Source organism: Cylas formicarius, unplaced genomic scaffold (genome assembly GCF_029955315.1).
Source record: "Cylas formicarius isolate icCylForm1 unplaced genomic scaffold, icCylForm1.1 PGA_scaffold_10__41_contigs__length_53128322, whole genome shotgun sequence".
Lineage (NCBI taxonomy): Eukaryota > Metazoa > Arthropoda > Insecta > Coleoptera > Brentidae > Cylas > Cylas formicarius.
Window position 1 is genome coordinate 41205862 of NW_026844214.1, and position 27881 is coordinate 41233742.

The 27881-nt window shown below is 40.6% G+C and overlaps 1 protein-coding gene across 2 annotated transcripts; it reads right to left on the reverse strand.

Moving 5' to 3' along the window:
• Positions 1–405: 405 nt before the first annotated feature.
• LOC132700007 (CD109 antigen) lies at positions 406–27794 on the reverse strand. Of its 2 annotated transcripts, none has more exons than XM_060667052.1 (18): positions 27522–27794; positions 8264–8583; positions 8078–8134; positions 7701–7766; positions 7531–7640; positions 7278–7458; positions 7055–7223; positions 6057–6790; positions 5826–6003; positions 4989–5682; positions 4012–4879; positions 3358–3920; positions 3006–3298; positions 2768–2942; positions 2292–2713; positions 1726–1903; positions 1491–1665; positions 406–1437 (listed from the first exon to the last, which is right to left on the reverse strand). In XM_060667052.1, exons 2-18 carry the CDS (start codon positions 8567–8569, stop codon positions 1141–1143), a joined length of 5466 nt encoding a protein of 1821 aa, XP_060523035.1. In that variant the 5' UTR covers positions 8570–8583; positions 27522–27794; the 3' UTR covers positions 406–1140. The 2 variants fall into 2 exon arrangements, with proteins under 2 accessions (XP_060523035.1, XP_060523042.1); XM_060667059.1 differs by lacking the exon at positions 27522–27794 and adding an exon at positions 12556–13410.
• Between the last annotated feature and the right edge of the window lie 87 nt (positions 27795–27881).

A 27881-nucleotide genomic window follows, 5' to 3' on the forward strand; every position in this document is an offset into this window, starting at 1 on the left:
GAACATGGACGACGAAGTTGGTTGTTAGTTGTTGGTGATTTTGAGATTTAAGACTATTTTGTTTCTAAATAATAATTAAATAGTTATCAAAAATTGTTTTGCGCTGTTGACAATTCTAGCTTCCGATGTCATAGCGAAGCTGCACCTATGGCGACATTGTAAAGCATAAATTGCCAGTTTTGACTTGACCTAGTATATGATTACAACCAAGTAATGGAAAATCCATCACCATTCATAAATGTTTGTTAACATTGTCGGCCAGTTTCGATTCCTTTGATGAATGAATTTCCAGGGCTTTGGATAAGATGTTTTTGGTTATATCCAGTGCAACAATTGGTGTTCCAGTCGCTTATAAAAATGGAGTCAAAAAAAAAAACAACGCAAGTATTAAAAGAAAATGTTTTATTAGTCAACATTTGCAAATATTCTCCGTTCGTCTGGTATACTTTCCCACGAAAAATCAAAATTATGTACAAGAAAGTGGTACCGAAACACAAATGGGTCTCAAAACCCATTGGGAAAAAATATTTACATGTGAAAAAAAAAATCGGCGGAAATAAAAAAAATATATAACAAAATCCTATCTAAATTAAATATTTATATATATTAGAGAATCTCCTTCAAACTAGCAATTTCTACGGGGACGCCGAAGACGCTCCATATGGACGGTATAATTTGAGACTAAACGAGCGAGTCGCTCCACTCGTTCGCGATTTTCCTCCTCTAATATAATTAAGAATACTTTTATTATGAGAAAACCCGAGGCAGAAACTAACCAACTTTTCCGTACTGCGGCCGCGCCTACCTATATTCCTGTTAGGTGCGAGTTTATTAGCTTCGGTGATGATTTTGATGCTCCGATATGATTCACCCAAACCACCTTCGTATCACTTGTAATATACCAATACGCGTTAGCCAAGCCTCCGGGCGCCGATAAGCTGCACGATATGTTTTCCTCTCGTTCCCATCCCCCCCCCCCCCTTAAAAGACCGCGGCGAAAACAATTACACAGTCCGTAAGTTTAGGCACGAAACTGACGATGCTTTGTACTACAAATCCTGACGAATGACACGCAACTTTTGATATCAACGACTCGACCACGCCCCTTCCAGGGAAAGCGTATATACGTGCCTTACAAGGTTAAACGTGGCCTCGCCTCCCCGTCAGGTAAACGAACACAGCGACTAGCGAGGGCGCGAGAGCCGGAATTCGCGACGCACCAGGAGCTCCATTATATATCCAGCAGTAAGGACACTGACTGCTGCCGCACACTTGGCAAATGTCCAACACGTAAGACGACAACGCGTCGAGGATCGTCTCGTTGAACCGCTCGGGTGCGTAATAGTCGTAAACGCGGGCTGCTAAGTACCGCGACATGTTCGCTACCGGGTACCACCGTTCAACCGTGAACGTCACGCAGGTTTCTTCCTTGTCAAGCTAAAATTTCAGAATTAAAAGAGAAGTTCGGGAAAAAAGAACCGCCTCCTTACATAGTCGAAGTAGAATAGCACCTTCCTTTCCTGGAACCTGGCCCGTTGCAGGTTACGAACTCTCCCGGACAGGATGTAGGCGTCAAGGTCCTGCTGTTGAACGATGTAGCCTGTGGGCACCGTGACGTCGAGGACTGTCAGTCCTGATCGTTCGGATTCGTTCTGGTTGATCCACCTGGTGACGACGCGGAACGCGCGATTGAGAAAGACACACGAGTCGACTGGCAGAACTTACCTCTGACAGCTGACGTACGTGATGTGCGACTGATTCCTGCCGTAGAAGTACTGTTTAGTGACGAGGTCGAACGCCTTGATGGGCGGCTGCGTCTGGAACTTCTCGATGTCGACGTTGTACTGCACGTGCATTTGCAAGATGGCGTAGCCGGTGCCCCGGGCGTCGACCTTGACAGTGCCTGCGGGCGAGTTGATTAATTACTTTCGTTAGTGGATGCCGTAAGGTCGGTGACTTTTGAGTGGGTCCCGCATTCGCAAGCAGTTCAAACATAGCTCGAAGAATTCAAGCTGCTTTTATATTTGCTAAGTACCACACTTCCAGAACTACCCAACCGAATTTTGATGAAGCTCTATACACTTTTGTACCCAAACCACCATTGAGCGGTAGTTCAAAAGATCCAGATCGTGGAGTAATTCTAAAACCGAGCCGTTGATGAGCAACTACTTCGCAAACTCCATACGCAGAAAAAACAACGCCCCAAACTCGAGTAGTTTAAACATCCCATTTTGGGAAACCATTTCCCGACGCAGCGCCCTAAACCGGCGTTTCAGATGACTGCAACTTACCCCATGCATCCGGTATGTCCAAGTATTGCAGCCGCGCCCTGTTTTCGTCGTTCACCTTCATCACGTGCGATTTTCCAGGCAAAGCTGTCGCCTCGATCTTCACCGACAGGCTGGATATGTCCCTGATGCGTTGCGCTGACGTGTACTCAATCAGCGCCTTCATGGCATTTGCCGTGTCCGACGTCGATGCCCAACCCCCGTCTGTCAGTCGCTGCGTATTTAACCACCTGACGATGAAATCTACGACAAATTCCTGCCGCTCGACGTATACCATCAGGGCGTACGCGGTCGCCTCGATATTTTCAGAGTCGTACTTGTACGGCAGGCGGGGCAACAGGAACGGACGTTGGTTCTCAATTTTCGACGGTGGTTGGGGTACAGGTTCGCGACCCCAGTAGAGCAAACCGCCCTCTAATCGGGCCCTACAACAACGAAACTGATGACCCAACAAAGGGAAGTGACTGACGTCAGCTTACTTGCTAGCGAGTGCTAGGAATGCCTGTTCCGCGTTTGGCGCTTTAATCTTCATCAGGGCGTAGGCTACTATGGCGACGTCGAACGCCCCGCCCTTATTCTCGATCAATTCCATGTTGCGTTCGAGCCATGAGATGGCTTTCTTAGCCGCGATGGCCACGCGCGAACTCAAACCACCTGAAAATAAAACATAGCTTTATCGTCTACATCCCCACCCACCTCATCTTCGGTCGCACATACTTGTCAGGTCTTTCACCGACTCCAGGGTGATCAGCACATGGGCGGTCAGGGTGATGTTCCGGTTTGCTATAGGGTCATTGTCGAGGTTCAAAGACGAGTTGTACTTCCGATCCGGCAACCACGTGGTCTCGTAAAATGACCCATCTTCCGTCTGATGCCTCAGCACCCAGTCCATGGCTTTCGCTATGATCGCGGGATCAATGAAGATATAGTTCTCCCACTCGTAGAAACTTGCCTCTTGCAGGATGCGCGCGCAGTATGCTGTCAACCATACCGAGGGTGCAGATTGGTTCCTAGAGAGAAAGATTATACTCTTGAGCTCGGCCACGCCCCCAAATCGTCAAGCACTCACCAGTCGCTCCTGAACGTCGAGAAAGAACCATCCGGTTGCATGAACGAGAGCTGCCTTTGGTACCCCACATTCAGGTAGTGAAACGCTTGTTTCTGGAGCGTTTTGTTCTTCTGCTGGGTGTAGCGCATGTAGAGCAACGTGTACATGTTGGCGGCGAAAGAGAACATATTCTGCTCCGCCGAATCCATCGGCAGGTGGAGCAACGAGGTAGCGTTTACTGGCATCGTCGGGAAAATGGGACCGACAACGTCGCCAATAATTGAGATTCTGGCTTTGTTCGAGCCATACACGTAGTAGCGGTCGTACTCGTACGGTATGATCGGGAACTCGGTGATATTGACATGCATGTACTGGAAAGTGTATGCACGATTGCTGAGATCGAGCAACACCGACTGGTGACGATATTGCGGCAGGCCGTCGGCCTCAACGTGAAGCTTCCGCATGATCTGGTCTGTACCGATGAGGGTGGATGCGTACAGCGTGATGTAGATGTCGCCCAGACGGGTGGGTACGATCGGAATGTGCACTTGGGAGGCGTCCTGCGACTTGATGTAGATGAAGAACTAAAAAAAATGTAAATTTATGAGAGTACTGTACAAGCTATTCTAGAATTGACATAATGAAGCTAAAAGGCAGAAAATAGGAAATCTTTACCTGATGTTCGCCAAATGACGTCCTTGGGTTGTAGGCTCTAACGACCCCGCCCTCTTCCACATGGACGAATTTATAGTCGGGGGATCCCTTGAGTACGACTTGGGCCTCCATATCGTCCATCATATAGTTGAAGACGCTAACTCTAACGCCTACCTGTTCACCCTGCATGCACGTCGCTGGCATTTCGACGTTGATAAAGAAAGGCAACACGCCCACATACTCAATCGCCTTGTTGAGCATACCAAAACCTAGAGTAGGACTCATTGAAAACGCGGACACCATCCAATGGACCGGCCTCGGTGGGACGTCGATGTTAAAAATATAACGGCCGTGAGGGCCGATGTTGGCGTCCCTCCACAACCACACGTTCTCGTAATGACGTTGTATGCGGTTAAAACGGAATTTCCGGAATATGGCTAGTTCGGTAGTGTTGTCGTAATTACATCCTGCCTCGTCTGTACCGTCCTCGCAGTCTCGGAAGTAGTCGCAACGTTTACTTAATCGGTAACATCGGCCGTTGAGGCATTCGCCATATCCCTGGGTGTGGTTACAGTAGGAGGGTCTACGAGGCAACTCGAAATCGCTAAACACCACTAGGCCAGCGTACTCGAAGGTTCGATTGGCGTCTATGCCGTAAGTGCTCGAAGGAAAATAGATTAGCTCATCGGGATATCCTTCGTGGGAGAACCAGGCGTGCTGCAGCAGGCTGCCGTTGAGGTTCTCGTCGAACGTCATCATTTTCGTGATGACCTTAGCGTACGTAAGCTCGTTTCCGGCTTGCATAGTGTAAAAGGCGCGGTCAATGCCAGACAGACCGACGTATGAACCGGGTTCGCCATATATGGCAACCTCGACCTTGTGTCCCGTGCTATAAACAAGAACCATTTGACAATAACCTGGAATGGTTGGAACGCGAAGATATCGGATCATTTAAACACCGAGCCGCTCGACTTTGTGTGCTCATTCCAACTACTTACCGCGCCTTCCTGTTGTTGATGAACACCTTGAATTTATTGCGGCTGATACCATTGACCGGGAACGTTAGACTGTCTACCGTTAGATCGCCATAACGCCCCACGTGCCAGACGACTATCGTCGCGACGGGCGCCATTTCGGCGCTCAGAGCTATGGACATCGTGCTAACAAAGTCGTTCATGTCCTCGTCGCCGATCACAAGCACGATACCCTTGGCGATGATGACGTAATTAAAACGGTCGACGTAGTAGTTGCTGCGTACATGGAAGATCATGTATTCGCTGACCCTGGGCGTGACGGTACTAGTGGTGACTTTGATGTGTTTGTCGGTGTCGCTATAGTGGGCGAGCATCAGGAGTTCCGACTGAGCAGACTGTGCGGTATACTCGTCACGAAAACTGGCGTGGACGCGCAGCGTGCCGATTTCGTTCATTTCTTCGAAAGCGCGCGGTCCGAAGTAGCCCAGCTCCCTCTTCAGGTCGATCTTATACTCCCATACGCCCGGTTGGTCATCCATCATAAAGAGGCGGCGGGGCGGTAGATCCCTGCGGCCGCCATTGCGCATGTCCACCGACGCGCCTATTTCGAGGTAACTGTTCGCGAGACTCGAGTCGGAGAGGGGAGAGCCATCGTAGTATGAGGCGACGATGTAGGCGGTAACGGGCATGCCAGGTTTGAATACCTGAGGTGAGTCGCCTAAGAACAATGACGCGGTGCTTGTTAATTACTGCCGACGCCGGCGCTTTGCGTTTTACGGTACTTTTAAAGAGTTAAAACGCTGGTGCTTATCGTTAGAATCTTTTCGTACGCGTAAAGATTCGAACTACTCTGTCACTTACCCAAAAATTTCAACCTGATTGAAGAGTTGAATATCCTGGCCATAGAATAGCCCTCAATTACTTCGTCAAGAAAGACATCGCCTACCGTCGCGGTGACAACTAGCTCAAGGTCCTCGCGGTCCGCGCCATACCGCAGCAGTTCCTGCACCGGATACCGAAACTCGTACACGCCGTAGAACTGAAAAACCAAATTGTAACCACGAGGTCTTTACTGCCAATCGGCTCACTCACAAACTTCAAGCTCGGCACCTGCCCGTAGAACTTCTCCGGGTCCATCCAAAAAGGTATCTCCTCCCTAAAGTCCAGATACCTCTCGACGATTGGCCTAATATCTTCACCATAGAAATACGGATCATCGTACGGCCTGACGCCGTCGAAACGTTGGTCGAACCCGGAAGTTTGGTCGTATGGTACGTTTTGGTTCTGGTCGTACGGTAAGTTTTGGTTCTGGTCGTACGGATAATTATTTTGATCGGACGGTCTGCCTGGGTCGTATTCGCGATTGGGGTCGCGAAAACCATTAACTGGACGTCTACCTCTTCCGCGGTACTTCTTGGTCATTCTGTTCACGTTTATCGGCCTCGCGGGACGCACGGTAGCCTTCAGAGTCAGGTTGCCCCTTACGGGCGCGCCGCTGGTGTAATTGGCCATCACGATGCCGTGGATGTACTGGTCGGTGCCGAGGAAGAACGCGGGCATAGTCACGTTCACCTCGAACCTTGTCTGGTAGTACTCTTCGACGAGGAAGGTCGACTCCTCGATCTGGCCTTGAGCAATCACACGGATCTTCCATTCACCGAAGACGGGTTGGTCAGAGAGTTGGTAATCAAGGCTTACCGTGCCCAGATTCGATTGGCGCGAGAGCCAGCGTTTCATTATGTGACCCGCAGGATCGAGCATGTAGACATCGACGGCGTCGTTGAACGCCTTCAGCTCAGTATTAATCGGTATCGTACGGAATCGCACTGAAAGATACAGGATTTATCGAATACAATCGTTCAATGGACGCGTAAAGTGGGCAAAGTTAGTTGGATGGCACGAGATCATTTCTATGAAAAGCTGCCTTAGATTTAGAACCAAACCACACCCAATTCCGTCGAAGACTCGTCTGTAGATAACCATTTCACTCTAGACACCCACCAAGATTTATCACCATCATCCGCCTAAGACCCACACGTAGACACCACACTCGCACACAGCCACGCCCCTAATTAAAACCCCGCCCGTACCAGTCTCGCCTTGCATGTAGACGGGCTTATCAAGCTGCACGAATATGGTCATCGACCTCTGCGAGAAGGTCAACCGGGTCTCGTTCGAGAATGCCACCCCACCGAAGACGTCCTCGTATAACCCCTCCACCCTCAGTTTGTAATCGCCTGGCGCGCTAGTGGTCGGCACCTGACCAACAAAAAAAATTATTTAAAAATCGTTGGTCGGTAAGATGGGTGGTACCCTCATCAGCAGTGTTTCGGGCACGCCTTCTTTGACCGCTCGGAAGTCGGCCGAAGTTTCTACCCCGTTTCTCTGTATCGAAGCCCTAACCGTCAGCGGCTGCTTTTCCCGGAGCACAGTGACCGACACCCGGTACAGCTGACCGGGACGCACCATCTTGGAAGCAACCACGAAGTAGGTGCTGCAGAGGAAAAAGAAAACGTTTTTTTTTACGGTCTTTAGAGTCGGATTCACGGAAAATTGCGACACTCACGCTTCCCTGATGATGGTGGTGTGTTCCCCGCGGTTGTTACCGTAGGGGTTGTTCCACCGCGCTCCGCCTCCATAGCCGTTGTTGAAGTAGTCGAAACCGTCTTGGTTTCCCTGCACGAAAATTAGCGAACGTGATGCAGTACCATAACGAGCAGGCCGGTGAGAACTTACCTGAGTATTTCTGTTTCGATCCCTGTCATATGGGTCCGGCGAAAAGCCGAACTGATCGATTCCGTTCTGAAAACGTTTTCAAGCGTTTTTCAAATCGAACATTGAGATTTTGTTTTTTTTTTACACGAGGATAGGTTAGTTGACACAATTTTCTAGACTATGATCCGACCAGCGAGACTAGCGAACTGTTTTTGGCAAACCGATACGCGTCTAAATTAAATTAATTGATTAATTAAAAATACAGGGAATATGAAATTGCATCTAAAAAAGTTCTCTCCTTATCCCATTTATGGTCCTTCAAATCGGATCATAACCTAAACTATCTTTAACTGCGTACAAAAATAAGAAAATCCCGATCTAAAAAAAAAACGCATTACCTGAGTGTTTCTGTTAAAATCCATGTCATACGAATCCTGAGGGTTCGGTTGTCCATTCTAAAAAAAATATGTATACAGGGTATTGTTAAAATCCCAACGGACGAAGCAATTTTTTTGCTTCTGTACAACTTTTGTACAAATAAATTGGAATTATTGTTAATACTTAGAAGCGGCTCGTGTATTTACTTGAAAATTCCTGTCCCTGTCCCTGGCATAGATATCCTGCACCGCTCCTGCGCCACCGGAATCCGGTGGGCCGAATTGGTTGGGAGGCTGAGGGTTGTACTGGCCCGGTAGCTGATTGCCGTACTGATCGATGTTTGGGTTGCCGTAGGGGGGCGGTTCCTGCGGGTTGTAGGGGTTTCCGGTCGCCTCGTGGGGGCTACCTGTTTGGCCGAACCTGTACGGGTCGTTGTACGGGGGTAGGTCCTGGCATAGACAAGGCGCGACGCAAGCTATTATAGTCCATATTGTCGGGTGTACCAAATGCATGCCAAAATTTTGAGCTGAAAGAGAGAAAAAATGTTTCAAATATTTGTATTCTTGTATTAAATGAGAATAAGTAAAATAAAGCCAAAAATGAAGGACTTGTTAAAATCTAAATGCGCTTCACTGATAGTGACGATCAGTCGAGCAATGTTGGAAACTCTGGTAGTCACTCCTCACAAACTTTTAACGTTTTCGTTTCTCTTTATATTATATCGCTTATTAAATAACTTATGTAAACATCAATTCATCTAATTATTGCAGGGCTAGAATTGATTCTAATTTTAGAACGAATCCTAATTTGTAACATGGCAGTCATAGGTTATCCAGAGCTGCAAAAAATTATATAATAACCTACTCTGCTCATTAACAACTTGAAGCATATTTTAAACAAGAATGATGAAAACATTAATTCAAGTAGTGCCGATCTGACAACGCGATAAACTTTGTGTTTTCTTTTGCTTTTGTACTTGGGACAATATCTTATACTTTTGTATAAAAGTCAGTGAAAATAAACATAATTATTACTATTCACCAATCAACAACCAACGCAGGAGGAACGCAGAAGGTTTGTAAAAGTATAATATGCAACAAGTGCGGTAAACATCGTTTTTTAAACACTTGCGCCCCTGCGCTCCGCTCGTGCCAAATAAACTCGTGATTTAAAAATGTTACCATGTTGCATATTATACTTTTTTTACGACCGTTGATTTTTTGGTCCATTTTTGCCAAACAACACGGAATACAAAAGCCTGTAAAAGTTGAAAAATTATCATTATTATTATCATTATTATTATTATTATTATTATTATTATTATTATTAAAATAAAACTAATAATCTCTCTTCAGTCTGTATCCTCTTGTGAGGATATAGCGGCTAATGCGACATCGTTCACTAGAGTCTTCCATCTCTCACGGTTCTAGGCTTCGGTGATGAGAGTATGCATGGTCATCCCCGTAGGTTTTGTTAATTGGTCAATCCATCTTGTCGGTGAGCGGCCACGGTTTCTTTTTCCTTCGACTTTTCCCTGAATGACTATTTTCTCTAAGCACTCTGGACCTCTTCGCATTACAGGACCAAAATATTATAGGACACGCAATCGTACCAGGCTAGACAATCTTTGTTTGACTTTTAGTTGTTTCAATATGTAGTCATTAGCCCGGTGTTGTGTCCATGAAATATTTAGTAATTTCCTCCAACAATACATTTCCGTAGCATCAATTTTGTGTTGTTTACTCATTCTAACAGTCCAGGCTTCGCAACCATACATAAGTATCGGAAAGACTAAGCAGTTCATAATTCTGATTTTTGTTTGTGTTGTTATTTGTCTGTCTTTCTAGATTTTATCCAGTTTTTTTGGTCGCTATTTTTACCATTTCGCATCTTCTTTTGATCTCTTGTTCTAATGTACCGGTATTTGTGATTAGTGATCCTGATCAAATTAGCTCGGTCAATTATCATTATTCTTGTTTTGGAAGTGTTGAGTTCCGGACCTAGATACACGCTCTCCTTTTCATTCCTATGAATGAGATCCAACAATTCATCTGCAGTGTTTGCCAATAAGACGGTGTCATCAGCAAATCGAAGATTGTTAATTTTTCTGCCATTAATTGCGACTCCACCCATCCAACCATCGAGCGATTTCCTAATAATGTATTCGCTGTATATGTTAAATAGTTGTGGTGATAATACACATCCCTGTCTCACTCCATATCTTCGTTGAAATTCTCGAGAATATCTGTTATTAATCTTGACATTACCATTTGTGTTTTGGTATAATGTAATTATTAGGAAAATAAGATGTTGTGCCACTCCCATTTCATTGAGGACAGTCCATACCTCGCTCCATTTGACTCTATCAAAGGCTTTTTTGCAGTCTATGACATGACATAGGGACGTTAAATTCTCCAGCTTTTTCTATAATTTATCGTAAGTTGAGCAGATGTTCTCTAGTGATTCTTCCTTTGAAAAACCCCGCTTGTTTCTCTGGTATTTGGGGTTGTAAATAGTTTTTAAGTCTCTCGTTGATTACATGTAGGATGATTTTACTAGCATGCGAAATAAGGGTAACTGTTCTATAATTTTCGCATTTTGTTTTTTTACCTTTTTTGTGAATCGTTATTATTTCATTTTTTGTCCAGTCTTTTGGCCATTGTCCAGTTTTCCATATTTGGTTGCATAGGTGAAGAAATAGGTTTATTCCCGTTTCGTCCATTGCTCTGAGTATCTCTGCTGTTAGTCTATCGGGGCTTGGAGCTTTGTTATTTTTTAATTTGTGAATGGCTGCTTCTATTTCACATTTAAGAATATCCGGTTCTTCTTCCCATCCTTCCGTTTGTTGAGACTCGATGTATTGTTCATTGTAAGGTTTCCGTTTGTGTCCTCTAATGACCAGGTTCTGGGTTTGAAATCTCTGGTTATATATTTTATTTTGCGGAAGAGATCTTTTAGTTGGTTTGATCTGGCGTGAGATTCCACTTCGCTGCATATGGTGGCGTAATAATTATTTTTATCTTAGTTTTTTTTTGACATGTATCTTCTCTTCTCTACGAGTGCCAGTGTTGCATCTGAAATCCAATGTTTTCGTTTTGTTATTCTTTTCGGTTTTCCCACTGCATTGACTATCCAGTTTTTAATTGTTTCCCATTCGGTTTGCGGAGGCATAGTTTTAGTTATTGTTGGTTGTTCTTGTTCTAATTTATTCTGGAACTGTACCATATAATCTATTTGAAATCTCTCAGGGACATTGTTAGTTGTTGTTTTCTTGAACTTCATTCTAATTTTAGTTGCCAAGGGTTGGTGGTCAGAGCCACAACATGCTCCAGGAAAAGTTCTGCTAGCTGATATTGAACTTCTCCATCTAGTTTTCATAAGAATATAGTCAACTTAGTTTCTCGATTTGTCTCCTGGACTTTTTCCAAGTATATAATCTGCGAATATGGTGGGTGGTGGGTAAAAGTGGTATTCATAATCGTGTAGTGATTGTCTACAGCGAACTGTATGAGGGGGTCACCTCTTTCGTTTCTGGTACCTATGCCGTATTTTCCAACGATGTTTTTCAAGTAGTTTTGTATCGCCAACTTTTGCATTGAAGTCACCGCAGATTGTTATAAATTCTCTGTTTGGAATTTTTCTTAGAGTTGATGTTAATTTCTCGTAGAAGTCCATAATATCCGTTTCTGTAGAATTGGCTGTTAATACTAGAGGTGATCCTTCTAGTCTTATGCAAATTATACGATCATTGACGTTATGTATGTCTCTCCCATATGCCTGGACTCTTACGGATAGTAGTATTGCTACGCCAGCGAAGGTTTGGTCATTGTTGCTTGACAAATATACGTGTTGCTGCTTGTTTTAAAATGGCCCGTTCCAATCCAGTGTGTTTCGGACAAGCCTAGGATGTCCAGCTTATATTTTGACATTTCCCGCTCAATCAGTGCTAGTTTTCCTGTTTGACATATTAATTTTTGTACGTTCCAGGTACCTAAGTGGAGCTCTTCTCGAAAAAACTAAACTAATAATAGAGTTATAAAAATAAAAAAAGAAATACACTGAGGTATGCCAATGGCTATTTATTTATAATTAAAATTAGTTAAGTAGATAGCAATTAATAAATTACAGCTTGCATTATAAATCATTTTCTACACTCCGCGCGCTGGCAAAAATTCAGCAGTTGTAAATTGTTCCAAAGGTACCAAGCAAAAATATAGCGATATTCTGTTGCAGTATCTTAATCTAAAAATGAGGAGACAACATGTATTGTTCATGTATTCTATTGTATACTTTTCGGCATAGTTGAATTTAGAAAGACCAAAACTAACATAATTGTTTTCTAGTTTGAAATTAATATATGCCTATTAGAGTTTTTGGCATGATCAATAAACTTAAACTCAAAAATCAGTAGTACACTAAGGTTGCGCGTATAATCACAGAATTGTACAGTCTTTTTGCCAAAATCTAATAGTTTAGATTTGTTAGAATTTAGACTCACCACATGTTCTTCTGAATAAGTTCCAGATCTGAAATTATTTAAATTATTTACTTGAATGTGACAAAATGGTGTATCATTAGCGTATTTTGCAATATTTTGAAGATTTAAGCAAATCGGATGTGAATACAATTTTTTGATGTCTGTTGATATAAAAATGCCGATAATACAGAAACTTATGAAACGGCATTGAACAACCAACGAGGCCGCTGACAGACCATTAATAACTTGGGATGCGGCATTTTTACGGCAGTATTTTCTCCAAATATGCCTAGATGTCGCTCTGTTCTCGGAAAATGAATTAAGTGCGTGGAAATCGCCGTTTAGACAGAAAATCGCGCAAAGTACAGGTTAGTGCATGAAATGTAGAATGTAGAAATACGCGGAAAATAACTTCCTGCTCTACGAAAAGATCAATGTCGCCTGTGGCGCATCAATTTTTACCGTAGTAAATTATCTAATATTTATGTGAAAAATTTAAATACATCTGAGCATCCAATTTCTTTGACATTGTTGCTAAAATCAGTATGATTTGAAGGTTTTTGAAAAGTAATTCTGTTCTATACAACTTATTATGATTATTACTGTTATTGTTAGAATTCCCGAATAGACCACGCCGTCTGTGGTTAGCTGATTTTTTCCCTCCGTCTTTTGCCTCTCGCCGGGAAACTAATTTTTAGTTTATATTGAGAATTAAAAAACTGTCAGTTAAATTGTAAATCTGGCGTAGCAACACTCATTTTGATATGAATATCCGAAAAAACAAACGTCAAACGACCCAATAGCCAAAATCAAGCCGCCTAAAGTCACCATCGAATGTCAATTGGTAAGTCATATCAAAGCAAATCGTTTTAGAGCGTTTTCATAACATTTTATGTATCCGTCTGTCGTGAGATGTCAAACATCAAAGTCGGAGGCATTTTAATATCTGCAATCGTGGAAACAGAAACGTACAAAGGCCGAAACCAAAGTAAATTTACGTTTCGGAGAAATCAATCAAGCCGAAAGCGAGTCGGTCTCGGTGTCTGTCGTCGAGAACCGTTTCGAACGCCAAATGGGCCGTGAAAGAAAAGAAGCAGCGGTAAACGAAGAGCCGACACGTCGCATTCAAAACATCAACGACTAATAACTCTTTAATCTACAAACAGACGTAAATTTACGTGTGAATAAAGGGTGCTCGAAACAACGAGGGTCTTCACCACGTCTGTGGCGTCACGACCGCTCCTGTATGTGTGGGGAAACCATAGTCAAGCCATAGAAACTCGCATTTCTGTGGTTAGAAAATGATTTTGGCGTTTTCCTTTATAGTTCTGCGAATTACTAATAAATCAAAAATAAGGCTTTCAATCTGTTTCACCTGAAAGAATCGAAACTATAAACGGCGATTTCTTGGGGTTAACCAAGGAAAACGCCTTTTTGATATTTGATATGAATTTATTTTCATACCACTGGATATTTGGGCGGTATAAATGACAGCATAAACCAGGCACGAAAAAACATTTGCTATTGTGCCAGGTTGCTAAATCGTACAACCCCGTATTTAATAAGTTCTTATTGTGTTACTTAATGTACTTATTCTTTTAGCGCCGCACAAGGTTCTTGCGTTTAACCAAATCACTAACAACTCACTAACTTGGGAAAAGAAAACATTTAAAATTTCTTGTGTAATTTGATATTTTTGTCGTTATTTTAGAAACTATCACTTTTCAATACTTCTTAGGAGTGATAACTTTAAAGTGAGAAATTACCGAAAACTTTAAGCATTTTTGGAATCGATGCATTATAAAATTACATCGCGTAAGTTCTAAATAACAATCTAAAAAACGTTTATGTAGACAAAACATAACCAGAATTATAACAACACAAACGGCATTTTTGGTTAGTTTTGTGCCATAATCATGTTACCATGTACCTGATGAATAGTTTCATACGTTTTTCTACTCTCGTCTGTAAAATGCCCAATTGCACACCGATTTAGCGTGCGGGAAGCGTCACTTTACCACGTCAATTTCGTTTCTGACGAATCCCAGCCACTTCGGACATTTCCGGGATTTTACCGCACGGGTTTGGGAGCAGTCGGATGTTTTCGGAGGTATTTCCCGCGCTTTGAATTTTTACGTTTGTCAATTCTGACGGTCATCTCAGTGAATGTATTCGTGTCGTTTTGCGAAAATGTGGCCAAAAACTAACGGTCGTAGAAAAAGTATAGTAAAGTATAGTATAGTATTCGATAAACTTTTTAAGTCCCTCGTTTATTAAACACTCGTGAATCAATTGCCGTTTACCGCACTTTTTGCATAATATACTATTCTGCAACGTATTTATCGAAATTAATAAGACGCAAACATGTTGTGATCATTTACAAACGTTGCGTTGTTTGATAGGGATCGCGATTGTCAATTTGACAGTGAGATGCCCGATTGTGGCATCTGTTAGTCCGGATCCGGATAAGGTTACGAAAAAATAGCCTTTTTATTCGATTTGGATCAATCAAAATATCGATTCGGCATCAGGGTGGTGCCTAGATTCAAATTGTATTATACGATGTAATTTTAATAACACACTGTATATAATACAGGCATCTTTGAAGGTAACAAAAAAAATGTGTTGGAACTTATTGACGATTTGACAGCGGCCACTTTGCCTGTTGAATGCCGCAAGGTCATTGCGCATGTGCCTGTTGAATATACTTTCTCAAAAAAAATTAGGTAGTTGCTTCATGGGTTCTTGTGCCATTAGCATAGGCAAGGCCTCTATATGCCTAGTAGCTACCTAATCATATGATATTTTACTCTGTAAACTTTGAGTATCACTGAACTCTGTTTAGTAGTTGTGCGGGGTGTAACTTAAAACTATAGCATTAACTATGCTTAAAATAACGGCAAATTTTCCAACTAATCACGACGTGAATAATAATCTTTCTAAACAAGAACGACTTTTTGTTTAAAAGCCTGTACAATCGATTGGACCGAGACTTATAACGTTATGACAAACGTCCAGTGACGTCATAACCGCGCAGATGTAAAGCTTGAATAATATAACGTTCCCCGGACGAGGGGCAACTCTCTCCCACCCCTCGTATCCTGATTTATAATTGCGATTAGATTAGGGCGGCGATACGCCGATTGCAGAGACGGGGGACGGGGGAGCTCCGGTGTCCCGAAATATCACCCCCTAATTAAGATATCCCGTCGTTTGCTTAATCGCGACACTTGTCGTGGGCGCGTTGCGCCGCCACTGTTCCCCACGATCGACGCGTTCTGCAAACTAACCGGTCGCTGTCGTGAAAATATTTATAGTCTCCGGGAGGGCGAATATTCAACGCTTTAATCCCCCAGCAGTAAAAGCACGCACGCGTTTGATAGTTTAAAAAATCGCACCAGAAATTACAAATTTAAGTCGAGCAATATCCAAATTACGCGACCAAACGAAATTTTGCGCACTTTTTTTTAAATAAAATACATGTAAACTTCATTTTACCCCCATTAGCAAAAGTGAGTCTTCTGTTATACTATTTACAAATCTTTCCCTAGATTCCCCTAGCGTCATCCTGTTCCAGTGAAACTGAAACAGTTTCAGTTGAGCTCTGAAGAAGCCAACACGATAATTGACGCAGGGGTAATCCAGAAGATTAGTAAATAGTATTACAGTAGTCAGAGTTTTTTTTTTTTAATTAGAGTCTTTGGTCTTCGAAATTATATTCTTTGATTTTTGCAGAACCATCCTGAATTTTTGCGTCCCTTCCTGGGGAAATTTAGGATCTTTCCACATTTTAAAATTCCCCCGGGCTTCAAACAAACTAAAACTTTTTGTTACCATTAGAATCTATGAATTTTGCGCAACCGATTGGAAATTTTGCTCTTCTTTAAGTTTAAGTTATCTTATTATTATAGTGCCCTGGTGTTTAACCAAACAAAAAATGCCTAAATTTTGGGCAACCCACTTACGCCGTCCTCTGTATAATTTGATTAAATTGGTCTCTTCGCCGAATAAGTCAATAAGTCAATTTTTTCAATTCTGGAGATCATAACTTACTCTAGGAAGCAGCGCAAACATTATAAATTAATTGGACAAAACGTTTAAATTTGATTTTTAACATGGGGATTTTTTGTTGGAGCAAGCAGCAGCAAGCAGCTCCGCAAAATTTCAAATTGATATCGCAAAACTGCGCAAAATTGAAATAATCTAATGTAATCTAATGTTGGAGACCGGGAGATTCTTTATTTGATACCGAGAAACATCGAGTTCATATTAAAAACATTCAAAATTCATTTAAAAAATGCGGGCGTTATTTAGATATCGTTTATGGTGACATCGAACATATATGGAGTGGGAAACTTGACGGAGCCCAAATTGTGGGATGAGGTACAGAAATTGTCACCTACCGATCACCTCGAGTCTGCTGCCGTTAACCGCTGTGGAAGTCGCCGGGCGTAAAATTTAAAAATAAGCGAACCCCGCGGCAAAAATAAATGTCCGGTTTAATGACGTCCATCATTCGGAGTCTTTCTCTCGTCCCGGCGGCACTTTTTTCATTAATGCCACAACAGAACTACGTTAAACAAGTTCAACGGACTGCTTGATTATATTCGTAATAATTAGATCGCGGCCTCAAGATACAACACTTATTATGTCGAATGCAACAATAGTGAGGACGCAGAATTAAGAAAAATGTGCCACAACTTTTACTCTATTCACTATAGGCACAGACTACTAAACAGCGCAGAAACAAAAGAATGGCAGTTGGACAAATTTCAGAAAGCCGCGCCTATTGTACAACCGGAAAACCTGTCACAAGCAAAACGTATACGTTTGTAAGGTTTCAGCTAATTTTATATTTGTATCATTGTTATATTTAGTAATTAGTCATTAATTTTAACTTTGACTTTCATCATTGATCATTGATCAATCATTTGTTTTTTGCTAGTAGTGAACAGTTTTTGTTTAACAATATTAAAATGCTTCGCAAAGTCGGTAGTTTAGCTGTGCTGAAAGCAGAAATATTTTCTCAATGTCTTCTGTGTCTGAGACTTGTAAAAAACATCTTTGTCAGATATAAAAACAAGTTATTATGCGTGAAAAACATTTTGGTGAAAAGTATATACCTAAATGACACTATATATTTTTTAATCCAATATAGAGATTACTTAATTTAAATATAGTACATTTAAAATTAGAGAAATACACACTTTTGCAAACTTTGGTTAGTTGAAATATTATTTGTATGTAAAAACAACAAACATTTTTGCAATGTATGGGCAGCGTAACTTGTAACAGTGTAATAACCGCAAATTTTTCACTTTAAAGTAAAACCGACGCATTCTTTTGCTTCTGTGGGCTTGTAGTATTTTGTGTACTATTTGTTCTGGTGCGGTGAAATCATATAGTGGCCCTACTACGGTAAAAAGTTATGCGCCGCAGGTGGCTATGATATTCTCGTAGAGAAGGTAATTTTCTGAAAAAATTGAAATCGGAATATAATTGGCAACGCCGAGCTAGGAATTGCTATTACCAAAACTAACAGTTTGTGACATTATTGTTTACATTTTTGGTGGTTATGACTCTCTCCGTCCCTTTTTCGTAATTTTGTGAAAAATTTGTTGTTTGTGGTCAAAACTCTAAGGAAAAGAATGTGCCTATATACGGGTGAGTGTTGCATTATGTACAGGTTAATTTAAAATATTTAAAAGTGGTTTCTATAGGACTTCCACTCACAAACTTGAATTGGTGCTTTCAATACTTGCTCCTTCACCAAATTACAACAAATAAGGTAAATATTAGGACCTAATAAGATTTTTATACAAATCCGAGTCATTTAACAAACTGCAAAGTACACTTAAATAGCTACATAGGAAAGATGTTTGGGTTTTATGTTTTAGTGTACAAGAATTACAGGAAATGTAAGAAAACAATTAGGCTACAAGTTTTACTAGAACATTCATAAGAAATACTCCTTGATAATTACAATTTCTTGTAAACCTCAGTGGTGGAAAGTTTTCGTTTGTCATCATCACACTTAGTGAAAACGATATTGCCTTTCGGTTGGTCAAAAATTACAGAAATTATTACCGCAGAAAGTGGGGAGTTACCAGATTCAATTCAGTTGCAACAGGAAGAACTTAAACGATAAATCTGCATATACATATAGCTACTAGACATATAGAGGCGCTGCCTATGCTAATAGTACAAGAACTCGTGAAGCAACTATGTAACAAAATTTTGAGAAGGTCCATTCAAAATACGCATGCGCCAGATTTGAAATCGCGTTTTTAACCATCGCATTTTCTGACGTTCGATCCTTAAGGCCTTGCGGCTTCCAACAACCAACATAGCGGCTATCAGGTCGTCAATGTTTGGATACTGCATTTTTGCGGCAGTATTTTCTCAAAATATATCGAAATCCCATTAAATGTTCACGCAATAAAGGAATTGAGGTGTGGAAAGCGTTGTTAAAGAAATTAGCGACAAGTGTAGAGTTAATATTATGTTGAATTACAGCACACGGATGGGCGTCCTTAGTATAATTCTGTAAATATTTTAGCGTTTTTATTCTTTAAGAGCTATTGACACGGTACCAGCTAATTTTTCCCGAATTTGTGCCCGTAAATTGGCGCAGACAGTTTGTTTTTTAAACTTAAACTTAAGTTTAAAGTCGAATTTAAAAGTGTAATTTTTGACCGATTCATTTTCATTAACATTGAGTTTTACAAGGATTTGTAATTCTTGTGATTGTTTTAGTAAAACTTGCAGCTTAATTGTTTTCTTATATTTCCTGCAATTCTTGTACACTAAAACATATTTCCCAAACGTATTTCCTATGTAGCTATATAAGTGTACCTTACAGTTTGTTAAATCACTCGGGTTTGTCTAAAATCCTATTAGGTCCTCATATTTGCCACACTTGTTGTAATTTTGTAAAGGAGCAAGTATTGAAAGCACAAATTATACAAGTTTGCGAATGGGAGTCCAATAGAAACCACTTTTAAATATTTTAAATTAACTTGTATATAAGGCAATACTTACCCGTATATAAGCACATTCTTTTCACTACAGTTTTGACCACAAACACAACAAGTTTTTCACAAAAACACGAAAAAGGTACGGAGAGAATCATAACAACCAAAAATGTAAAACAACAATAGTATATTAATTAGTTTTGGTTAGTTGGCAATACCAATTCCTAGCTCGGCGTTGCCAATTATATTCAGATTTCAGAGAGTGATTTTGCGTTCTTATGAAAATTAGTCAATTTTTTCAGAAAAATTACGGCAATGTGGCGACTCAGTTAGTTGGGGGGGACGCATGCGCAAAAGATCCACGCCTTCTCTACAGAAATATCATAGCCATCAAAGAAGATAAAAAAAAACACGTGTTAATTCCTTTATATCATTTTAACGTGTAAAACACAGTAAAAATAATTAGAACAGAAGATTCTGCAACAGTAGAGATTGTATTATCAGCACTAAATAAAAAAATTACTGAATGAAAGTTACTTTTGGTCAAGTGTTTGTAACTTGGTCATTAGTTCACCTGATGATTCAGTGCAACTTGTCACTCTTTCAATTCCATGGGATTGAAAATGTAGCTCACCTACCCTAAAAGATTAAAATATTTTCCACTTGCTAGCCCATCTTGAAGTAGGTAGATTCTAAAGATCTCTACACTTATCGAAAACTATTTCACAAAGATTAGCCTTTCTGTTTTGTCAAACGAATTTTCCCTTTTTATTGTTTTATTGCTGCAAGGCTTCCGCTTGTGGGAATGAGAAAATTTCCATTTTTAATGTTTACAAGTATGCAAAAAAAGATAGCAACACACGAAACACAAGACTTTATAATTATTAAGTGTGACGGTTGTAGAGGATTTCAGAAGATTTATAAATAATTACTTCGCATAGATGAAAATATTACAAATATTTTGATCTTAATTCAAACTTATAATCGAACAGATAACTCTTTAGCAACCATTATTTATTCTCCCATTCGTGATGACTCCTTGGTTGTTTACAGTCCATCGTTTCACCGCCTTGTTATAGAGGTTGTGTTCGTGCCCCACGGACCGCAGATCTAATATCTATTGTTCCGCGGGCAGAGAGTTAAAACAAAGTTTTTCTCGTTTAGATTTCACGGCGCGTCGCAAAATTTAAAGGGACCGCCTATGTCGTCAAATCAATCATAACATCGACGCCTTGCGGACTGTCTGAAAAATGCCCGAGTTGTCGATCGGGTCAAAGAACGCCCTAATCTATTTTCGTCCCCGTCGGTTCCGCGTTCGTTTGCCTAATTACCGAGTGATTGTGTCGCGTAACCTTTCGGTCAAGCGTGCCAACGGCAAAAATCGCGCCGGGATAAAACGAACCGTTTGGCAACCTCGCGCCGGCTTTTGTCATACACGCGGCGGATTATTAACAATTCCTTGCGTACGGCAACAGGAAGAACTCGTTTAAAACGTCCGATCGGATCGATGTCGATTGGTCATCCGACCGACTCCGCTTTTATTGAATGTTACGTCACGGCCGAATGAGGGATAATTGAATTTTAGGGTAGCCGCCTGAGACACGAACGACGGAATCAACTACGTAGCTAGTGGAGACATAGAGATATAGATATCTGTCAATGCCGATAAAACAGGAACTTATGAAGCAGCTATGCCTGACATGCGCATTAGCGAGTTTCAAACGCAGCCGACGAAAAATAGCTACCTAGGCGCTTATTGCCGGTATTGGTGGTCACATTGGTGGTTACACTGCAATAAAATGGTTTCCTAAAGATTTCCTTTAATATTAATTATCTAAAAGTATTTGGAAACTTATTTTAGAGTCAGGTATTATTTATTGTATTAGTATCAATTGTTCTAAACATATTTTTACGATCTACAGCTTTTATTTAACATGCAAAGCAATGTAGGTGTTATTGTCGTCAAATCTTACAATCGATTTTAAACAAACTTATCTCCCACAGATGAAACCTTTTTGGCATTTTCAAAGGTTTTCTGTGTCTCTAGGCTTGCTTTTATCGCTGCCTCCATTTGCTCTGCTTCGACATCAGCTAAACGAACAACATTGGGCTGTGTTTCCGCTAATTTTGGCCTCTCACAAGCATATTCTTTGTACTCTCCTTTAACTAGGCACTTGTCGATCCAAATAACATCTTTCTCTGCAAAATGTTTTATACAGACAGCTGGTTTCTTTAATTGCCTAATATGATTAGGTATCTTTCTTAGACAAACTTCTTTTTGATTCGGGTCAGATGGCAAAATGAAAGTGGAAACGGGTCCCGTTTCTTCGGACTTGTAATTTGACCGACACCCAAAAACACAACATCGCGGCATGTTTGCACTGTTCTTTGTACTTTCTGGTGCTTGGTTTTTATCACAAATGCCCACGGGTTTTCTCAAACATTTTAGTTATTGATAACACAAAAAAATACAGTTAAAAACCGAGCTCCAAAGTTTAAAATACGGCGGTATAACCTACAAACACCGATATCCAAAAGACACAACTTCGCGGGCAGTTTGCACTGTTGTTTGTCCGATTTATGTCACTTGAATTTTATTACGAATCCACACGGGTTTTTAAAACATTCCAGTTATTACTGATACAAAAGAAAACAATGAAAAACCCGAGTTTTAAACAATTTAATATGCCGGTAACCTACATAAACATATATGTTTTCCCGGACCGCAGCCGGACTGACTGAAATTGCTGGATCTATTAAAGTCACGTGACTTTCGCGCGGCAGGGCCGGTCTTTTTCGTCGGCTGCGGTTTCAAAATATCGTTTTTAACGAATGACCATGCCTAACCAACATGGCCGCTGACAGATCGTAAATAAGTTTGGATGCGGCAGTATTTTCTCAAAATATGCGATATCTCTTTAAATGTTCTTGGAAAATTAGTTAAATGTGTGGAAATCGCTGTTTACTAAGAAAATGTCGGGCGAAATGTAGAGGCGTGCACAGAAAAGTGTTTTTACCAATATAGTCTTGTGAATCGACGGAATCATATACTATTGGAGGCTAAGCTTAAACTACTATACTACTAAATTTGCCCTGGATTATGTCATTCAGAATCTTATACAAAGATATCTATGAATCTCCTCCAACAGGCATGATTTTTCTAGATCTGAAATAACTGTAGATACGGAGCGGTCATTACAGTATTTCCGTTCACATACACAGTGCTTCAAGATCTTTATGAATACTTATTTTCATTTGTTTTTGGGAAGCTTCTTTCATACATGTAATCTTTGCTTACACCTTACAATGTTCATGCTAAGGCAGTACAATAACGTTCCGTTTCGTTCTCAGTTTACAAGTTGTAAGTGTCTTAAGTAGTGATGGGGTCGGACAATCGATCGGTCAATTGACCACTTCTGAAATGACTAATCAAATTCGATCAAAATGTTTTAAATTACATAATAATACGTATTTTATAATAAATTATTATGCGATTGTGATGTCCAATTTACCTCTTCAAGGAATACCCGAATATCATACCCGATTTGTATTGTATTGTATTGTATTTTTAAAATTATTCCGGTCATTTGGCTGGTCATTTGACACAAAAAAAAATGACCGGTCAATTCCACAACGCTAGTCTTAAGGTGTGTGTACACTACAGACTTTTCACGTAGATTTGCCCTCAACAGGGCTGTCTAGATTCAAATCCCCACAAAAATATCGACTCTATTTAGTTTTCCGAACGACGCAAAGCAAAATATAAATAAATATAAATTTCATTGTATTTTTAAAATTATTTCGATTATTTCACTGGTCAATTGACAGAAAAAAGTTGGCCGGTCAATTCCACAACGCTAGTCTTAACGCACAATATAAATAAATATAAATTTCATTGTATTTTTAAAATTATTTCGGTCATCTGACTAGTCAATTGACAGAAAAAAATTGACCGGTCAATTCCACAACGCTAGTCTTAAGGTATGTGTACACTGCAGACTTTTCACGTAGATTTGTCCACGCCAGGGCTGTCTAGATTCAAATCTTTAAATAAAATACACCTGTGCGAGCACTCTACCTAGAGTTAGGCTATGATCTGGCTAGATCATGATCGTCTAACGAGAGCGCCGGTGGACACAGTTCGTGGAATGACTTGTGAGATTATTCTTGGTCTATATGTTGGGTGAAATAGATACATTTACTCTAGGTAGAGCGTATAATTTAATGTTGTAAAATGTTTCAGTTTATATTTTGTGGTACATAAAATAAATGCAAATAATTATTTATTGCGTAATAGTAGTTGGAGTTCTTAGCTGTTTCCAAGTATCTTAAAGTAACGGTAAGTCTTTCAGATGGTAAAATCGCTAATCATAGGTATCTTGTTTTTTAATCAGCGACTCAAGTACAAATAAATCGAAATCAGTGAAACTCTCAGTACACTCCCGATCTCGCACAATACACACTTAACAGACAGGAATCGAATAGATTCATTTTCAGTACGTCTACATAAACGCTGGCTAGCAAAAAAATGTATACAATTTACACGACCAATAGATACTATCTCGCTAGAGTAAGCTAAATCTAGCTAGTCTTGTACAGTGTACACGTAAGTTTACATCGGGAAAGCACGAAGAAGAAATTCTTGATGTATTCTGGATGGCGCATGTTATGCGCAAAGAGTACAATTATTTTCACTGAGTGATGTGTGACGTGACAAGAACAAACGTCAAAATGCCATGGCTAAAATCTACCAAAAAGATGCGATCGCTCCCAAACCTGTGACTAAAGTACCGGACGTCTTAAAGCAACACTTTCCGCACGCTTGATCCGTACATAATTGAATATTTCGGGGTAGGGAGTTAGAAGAGTATATTTTTGTACAAGCAATTAATTGTGCCCCCCGTGTTTCCACGGGTGTCGGCTTATTTTAGACGGAGAAAAATAAATACCCGATTACCTACAGCGATAAACATTAACTGGCGCGCTTTTTGTTCTGGCAATCTGGAAACCAGACGTCGAGAGCGTAAAACGTAAATAAGGGTGAAACGCGGAAAGCCAGAATCTGCGGAATACCGAAGGGCGGTAAATTAAAGGCACGCGCCGCGTCTGAGGGGTTGATTATAAAAGAGGGGGTTTTGTTTAAAAGGAGACTGGCGTTTCCTGTCTGAGATGTTTTCTCGGGGGGAGCTCGAGCGCATTGACGTCAAATATCCGGCTCAACTTAACGGGATCCTTCCCGATTCTTTAGGACAGTAGGCCGTTATCGCTTACCCTTCGCCCCACCAAGATTGAATACTATAAGAGTAGAATCATATGATTCCCCCTTAAGAGTAAGGGTTTCTCTTCCGCTTTGTTCAAAAAATTACTTGGTTATGTTTTCGGACCTTGTGTAGTAATTGAAGTTGAAGTTGTAGAGTGTCAGTTCCATTATTATTTTGGTTAATTTATTAATACCCCGAAAAACAAGCGAAATATGTAAAAAAAGAACATAAACAAGCCTCAAAAAAATATCAAAAGATAAAAATGTCAGATTTAAAAAAAATATGTTGGAAGGACCGACTAGAAAGTGTTACGACCGTTTTTATTCTTTGCTTATGAAATGATCTAAGAGGAGATGAAGAATGTTATGTTTTGCTTCTTCTTCTTCTTCTTTAAGTGCCGTCTTCGTTGCGAAGGTTGGCAATCATCAGTGCTATTCGTATTCGTGACACAGCCGACCGAAATAGTTGGTTTGTGGTGCACCCGAACCAGTCACGTAAGTTTCTCATCCATGAGTGACGCCTTCTTCCTACACTTCTCTTTCCTTGAATTTTTCCTTGTAATATCAGTTGGAGTAGTTGGTACTTTTCTCCTCTCATGACGTGTCCAAGGTACTGAAGTTTACGCTTTTTTACCGTAATGATAATTTCTTTTTCCTTTTTTATTCTTTTCAGGATTTCCATGTTGGTCACTTTATCGGTCCATTTTACCTTAAGTATTCTACGGTACAACCACATTTCGAACGCCTCCAGTTTCCTTATGTCCAGTTTCTTCAGAGTCCAAGCCTCTACACCATAGTACAGTACCGACAAAATATAGCATCGCATCATTCTGATTTTTAAATCCAAGCTGAGATCGCTGCCACAGAGCACTCTTTTCATTTTCACAAATGTTGTTCTCGCCTGTCCTATTCTACTTTTGATTTCTTCAGAGCAGTCGTTATTTTTATTTACAATTGTACCTAAGTTTTTATAACTGTCAACTTTTTCTATGGAGTGGTTATTTATATGAATTTGTGAATTGTTTTGTGCTGTTTTTGATATTATCATAAATTTTGTCTTTTTTACGTTTAGTGACAGTTCGAACTCTTCACTCGATGTATTAACTTTGTCTACTGCAATCTGTAATTCGTTTAGGTTGGTAGCTATCAGGATCGTATCATCCGCATATCTTATATTGTTGATAGGCACTCCGTTAATTTTTAGTCCTTTCGTTTCATCGTCCAATGCTCGTTTCATTATTTCCTCTGAGTAAAGGTTAAATAACATCGGTGATAGCACGCATATATATATATATATATATATATATATATATATATATATATATATATATATATATATATATATATATATATATATATATATATATCCCTGAATCTTGAAAACAAAGCGTTTCCGAGCAACGCCCTGTTTATTAACTGTCGGTACGTCATTGTCGGAGAACTACTGAGGGATAACGCACTCTCGCGTAAATTTATTCCGATAAAACAAAAATAGACTAAGGATTTCCCGGAAAACAGTACGGTCTCAATACGAGGACAAACCCGCCTGGCTACGCTATGCTTTACCCGCACAGGTGTACCGTTACGCCACCCCCTCAGAGTCTCGCGGTTCGACCCCGGACGCCCGCCAATGTCGGCCCGTGTCGCTGAATTAGCGGCACGAGGGAGTCCGTAATACTATACGGCGAAAACTCGACAAAAGAAACCGATATTTTTACGAAAAACCGATGTTCGGTTCTTTGGTTCTAAATCTCTGAAATCGGTTTACCCCTTTTAATTAAATTATATATTTTCACATTTGATAAAGACAAGGTGTTGTCGAAACAACTGTCACGTGAAAATATATAATTTCGTGCAAATCTTATCTTTTAGATCTTATTTATTTTGTTAAATGGATTTTCATTAAGTAAAAGTTCAGTTCAGCTCAGTTCAATTACCCCTTTTTTAAAATGTGCCTATCCGCAGCTAGAGTTAAAACTAGCCCCCCCGACAAATTCCCTGTAAGCAAATTGATTCCCTCGCCGTTGCACCCTTTATCAAGCATCCTATAATAATTTGCATAATAAAATTGCCATTTTCGTTGTCTTATAGATACCGGTCTGATCGAATATCGAAACTAAAGCACGTAAAACCACGACACATTAAGCTATTGATCAATGACCGATAATTTAAAACTCCTTAAAATTTTTGAAAATCGACGTAGTTCTGCTACAAACTTAACTATATCTTGCCTGAACCATCCGGAGTTTTTCAAACCGACCAAGATAAAACGCACTACCCATATTAAACCTTTATTTTTGCACAGAATGAAAATGCCCGAAAGAAAAAAGATTATTAATTCAATCAGTGACTCACTCGACAGGCGTATAACTCTCGCAAGCTTGATCGCTTGCATTTTAATTAGTCGTTTTTATATCGTCAATTGGACGCTAAAAATTTATCGATGAAAACTGGCTTTTACAACGGAAGAATGCCTGAAGGCGCGCTTGAATTTCGTAACAATCGTAGAGCACGCCGCTCTTGAGGAAGAAAAAGCTTCGAACAGCTACGGTTTGACACAGTTTACCTGTGGCGCGTTCTCCATTTTGTTTGTTTAATAAAGACCTGATACGGCGGCCTGTTATGCCCTTTAACGATTAAATGTTCGAGAAAACGAACTACCGGCGATCGAAAAGACGGGCATTTTTTTTTACTGAAAATTTAATCGGCAAGAATGGTCAACGCCCATCACGTCAACGATCGCCACGGCCTACCTGTAATTTGTTGTTATTGTTATCGTGCGGCGGTGTCGTATCTGCCTCTGGCACCAGCGTCTCCGTTATCGGTACACGAATTTTATCTCAATGTTCTCACATTACAGACGGCGCGTCGCGATCCGATGCGTCAGTTCCGATTTCTCTCGTCCTTTATGGCCAAAAACATTGCAACGAATATCCGCACACACGCAGGTTAAGTCGAATGAGATTACAACAAACACGATACTACAGTCCCTCCACGCGTAACGGTCAATTCTTGACTGGTTTCGTTTCGAGCCAAAGTGGCAACGGTGGGAAATTACGCCACGGACCGCTAAAATTTCCTGTCCTTTTGGCAGTTTTTTTTTCCTTTTAAGC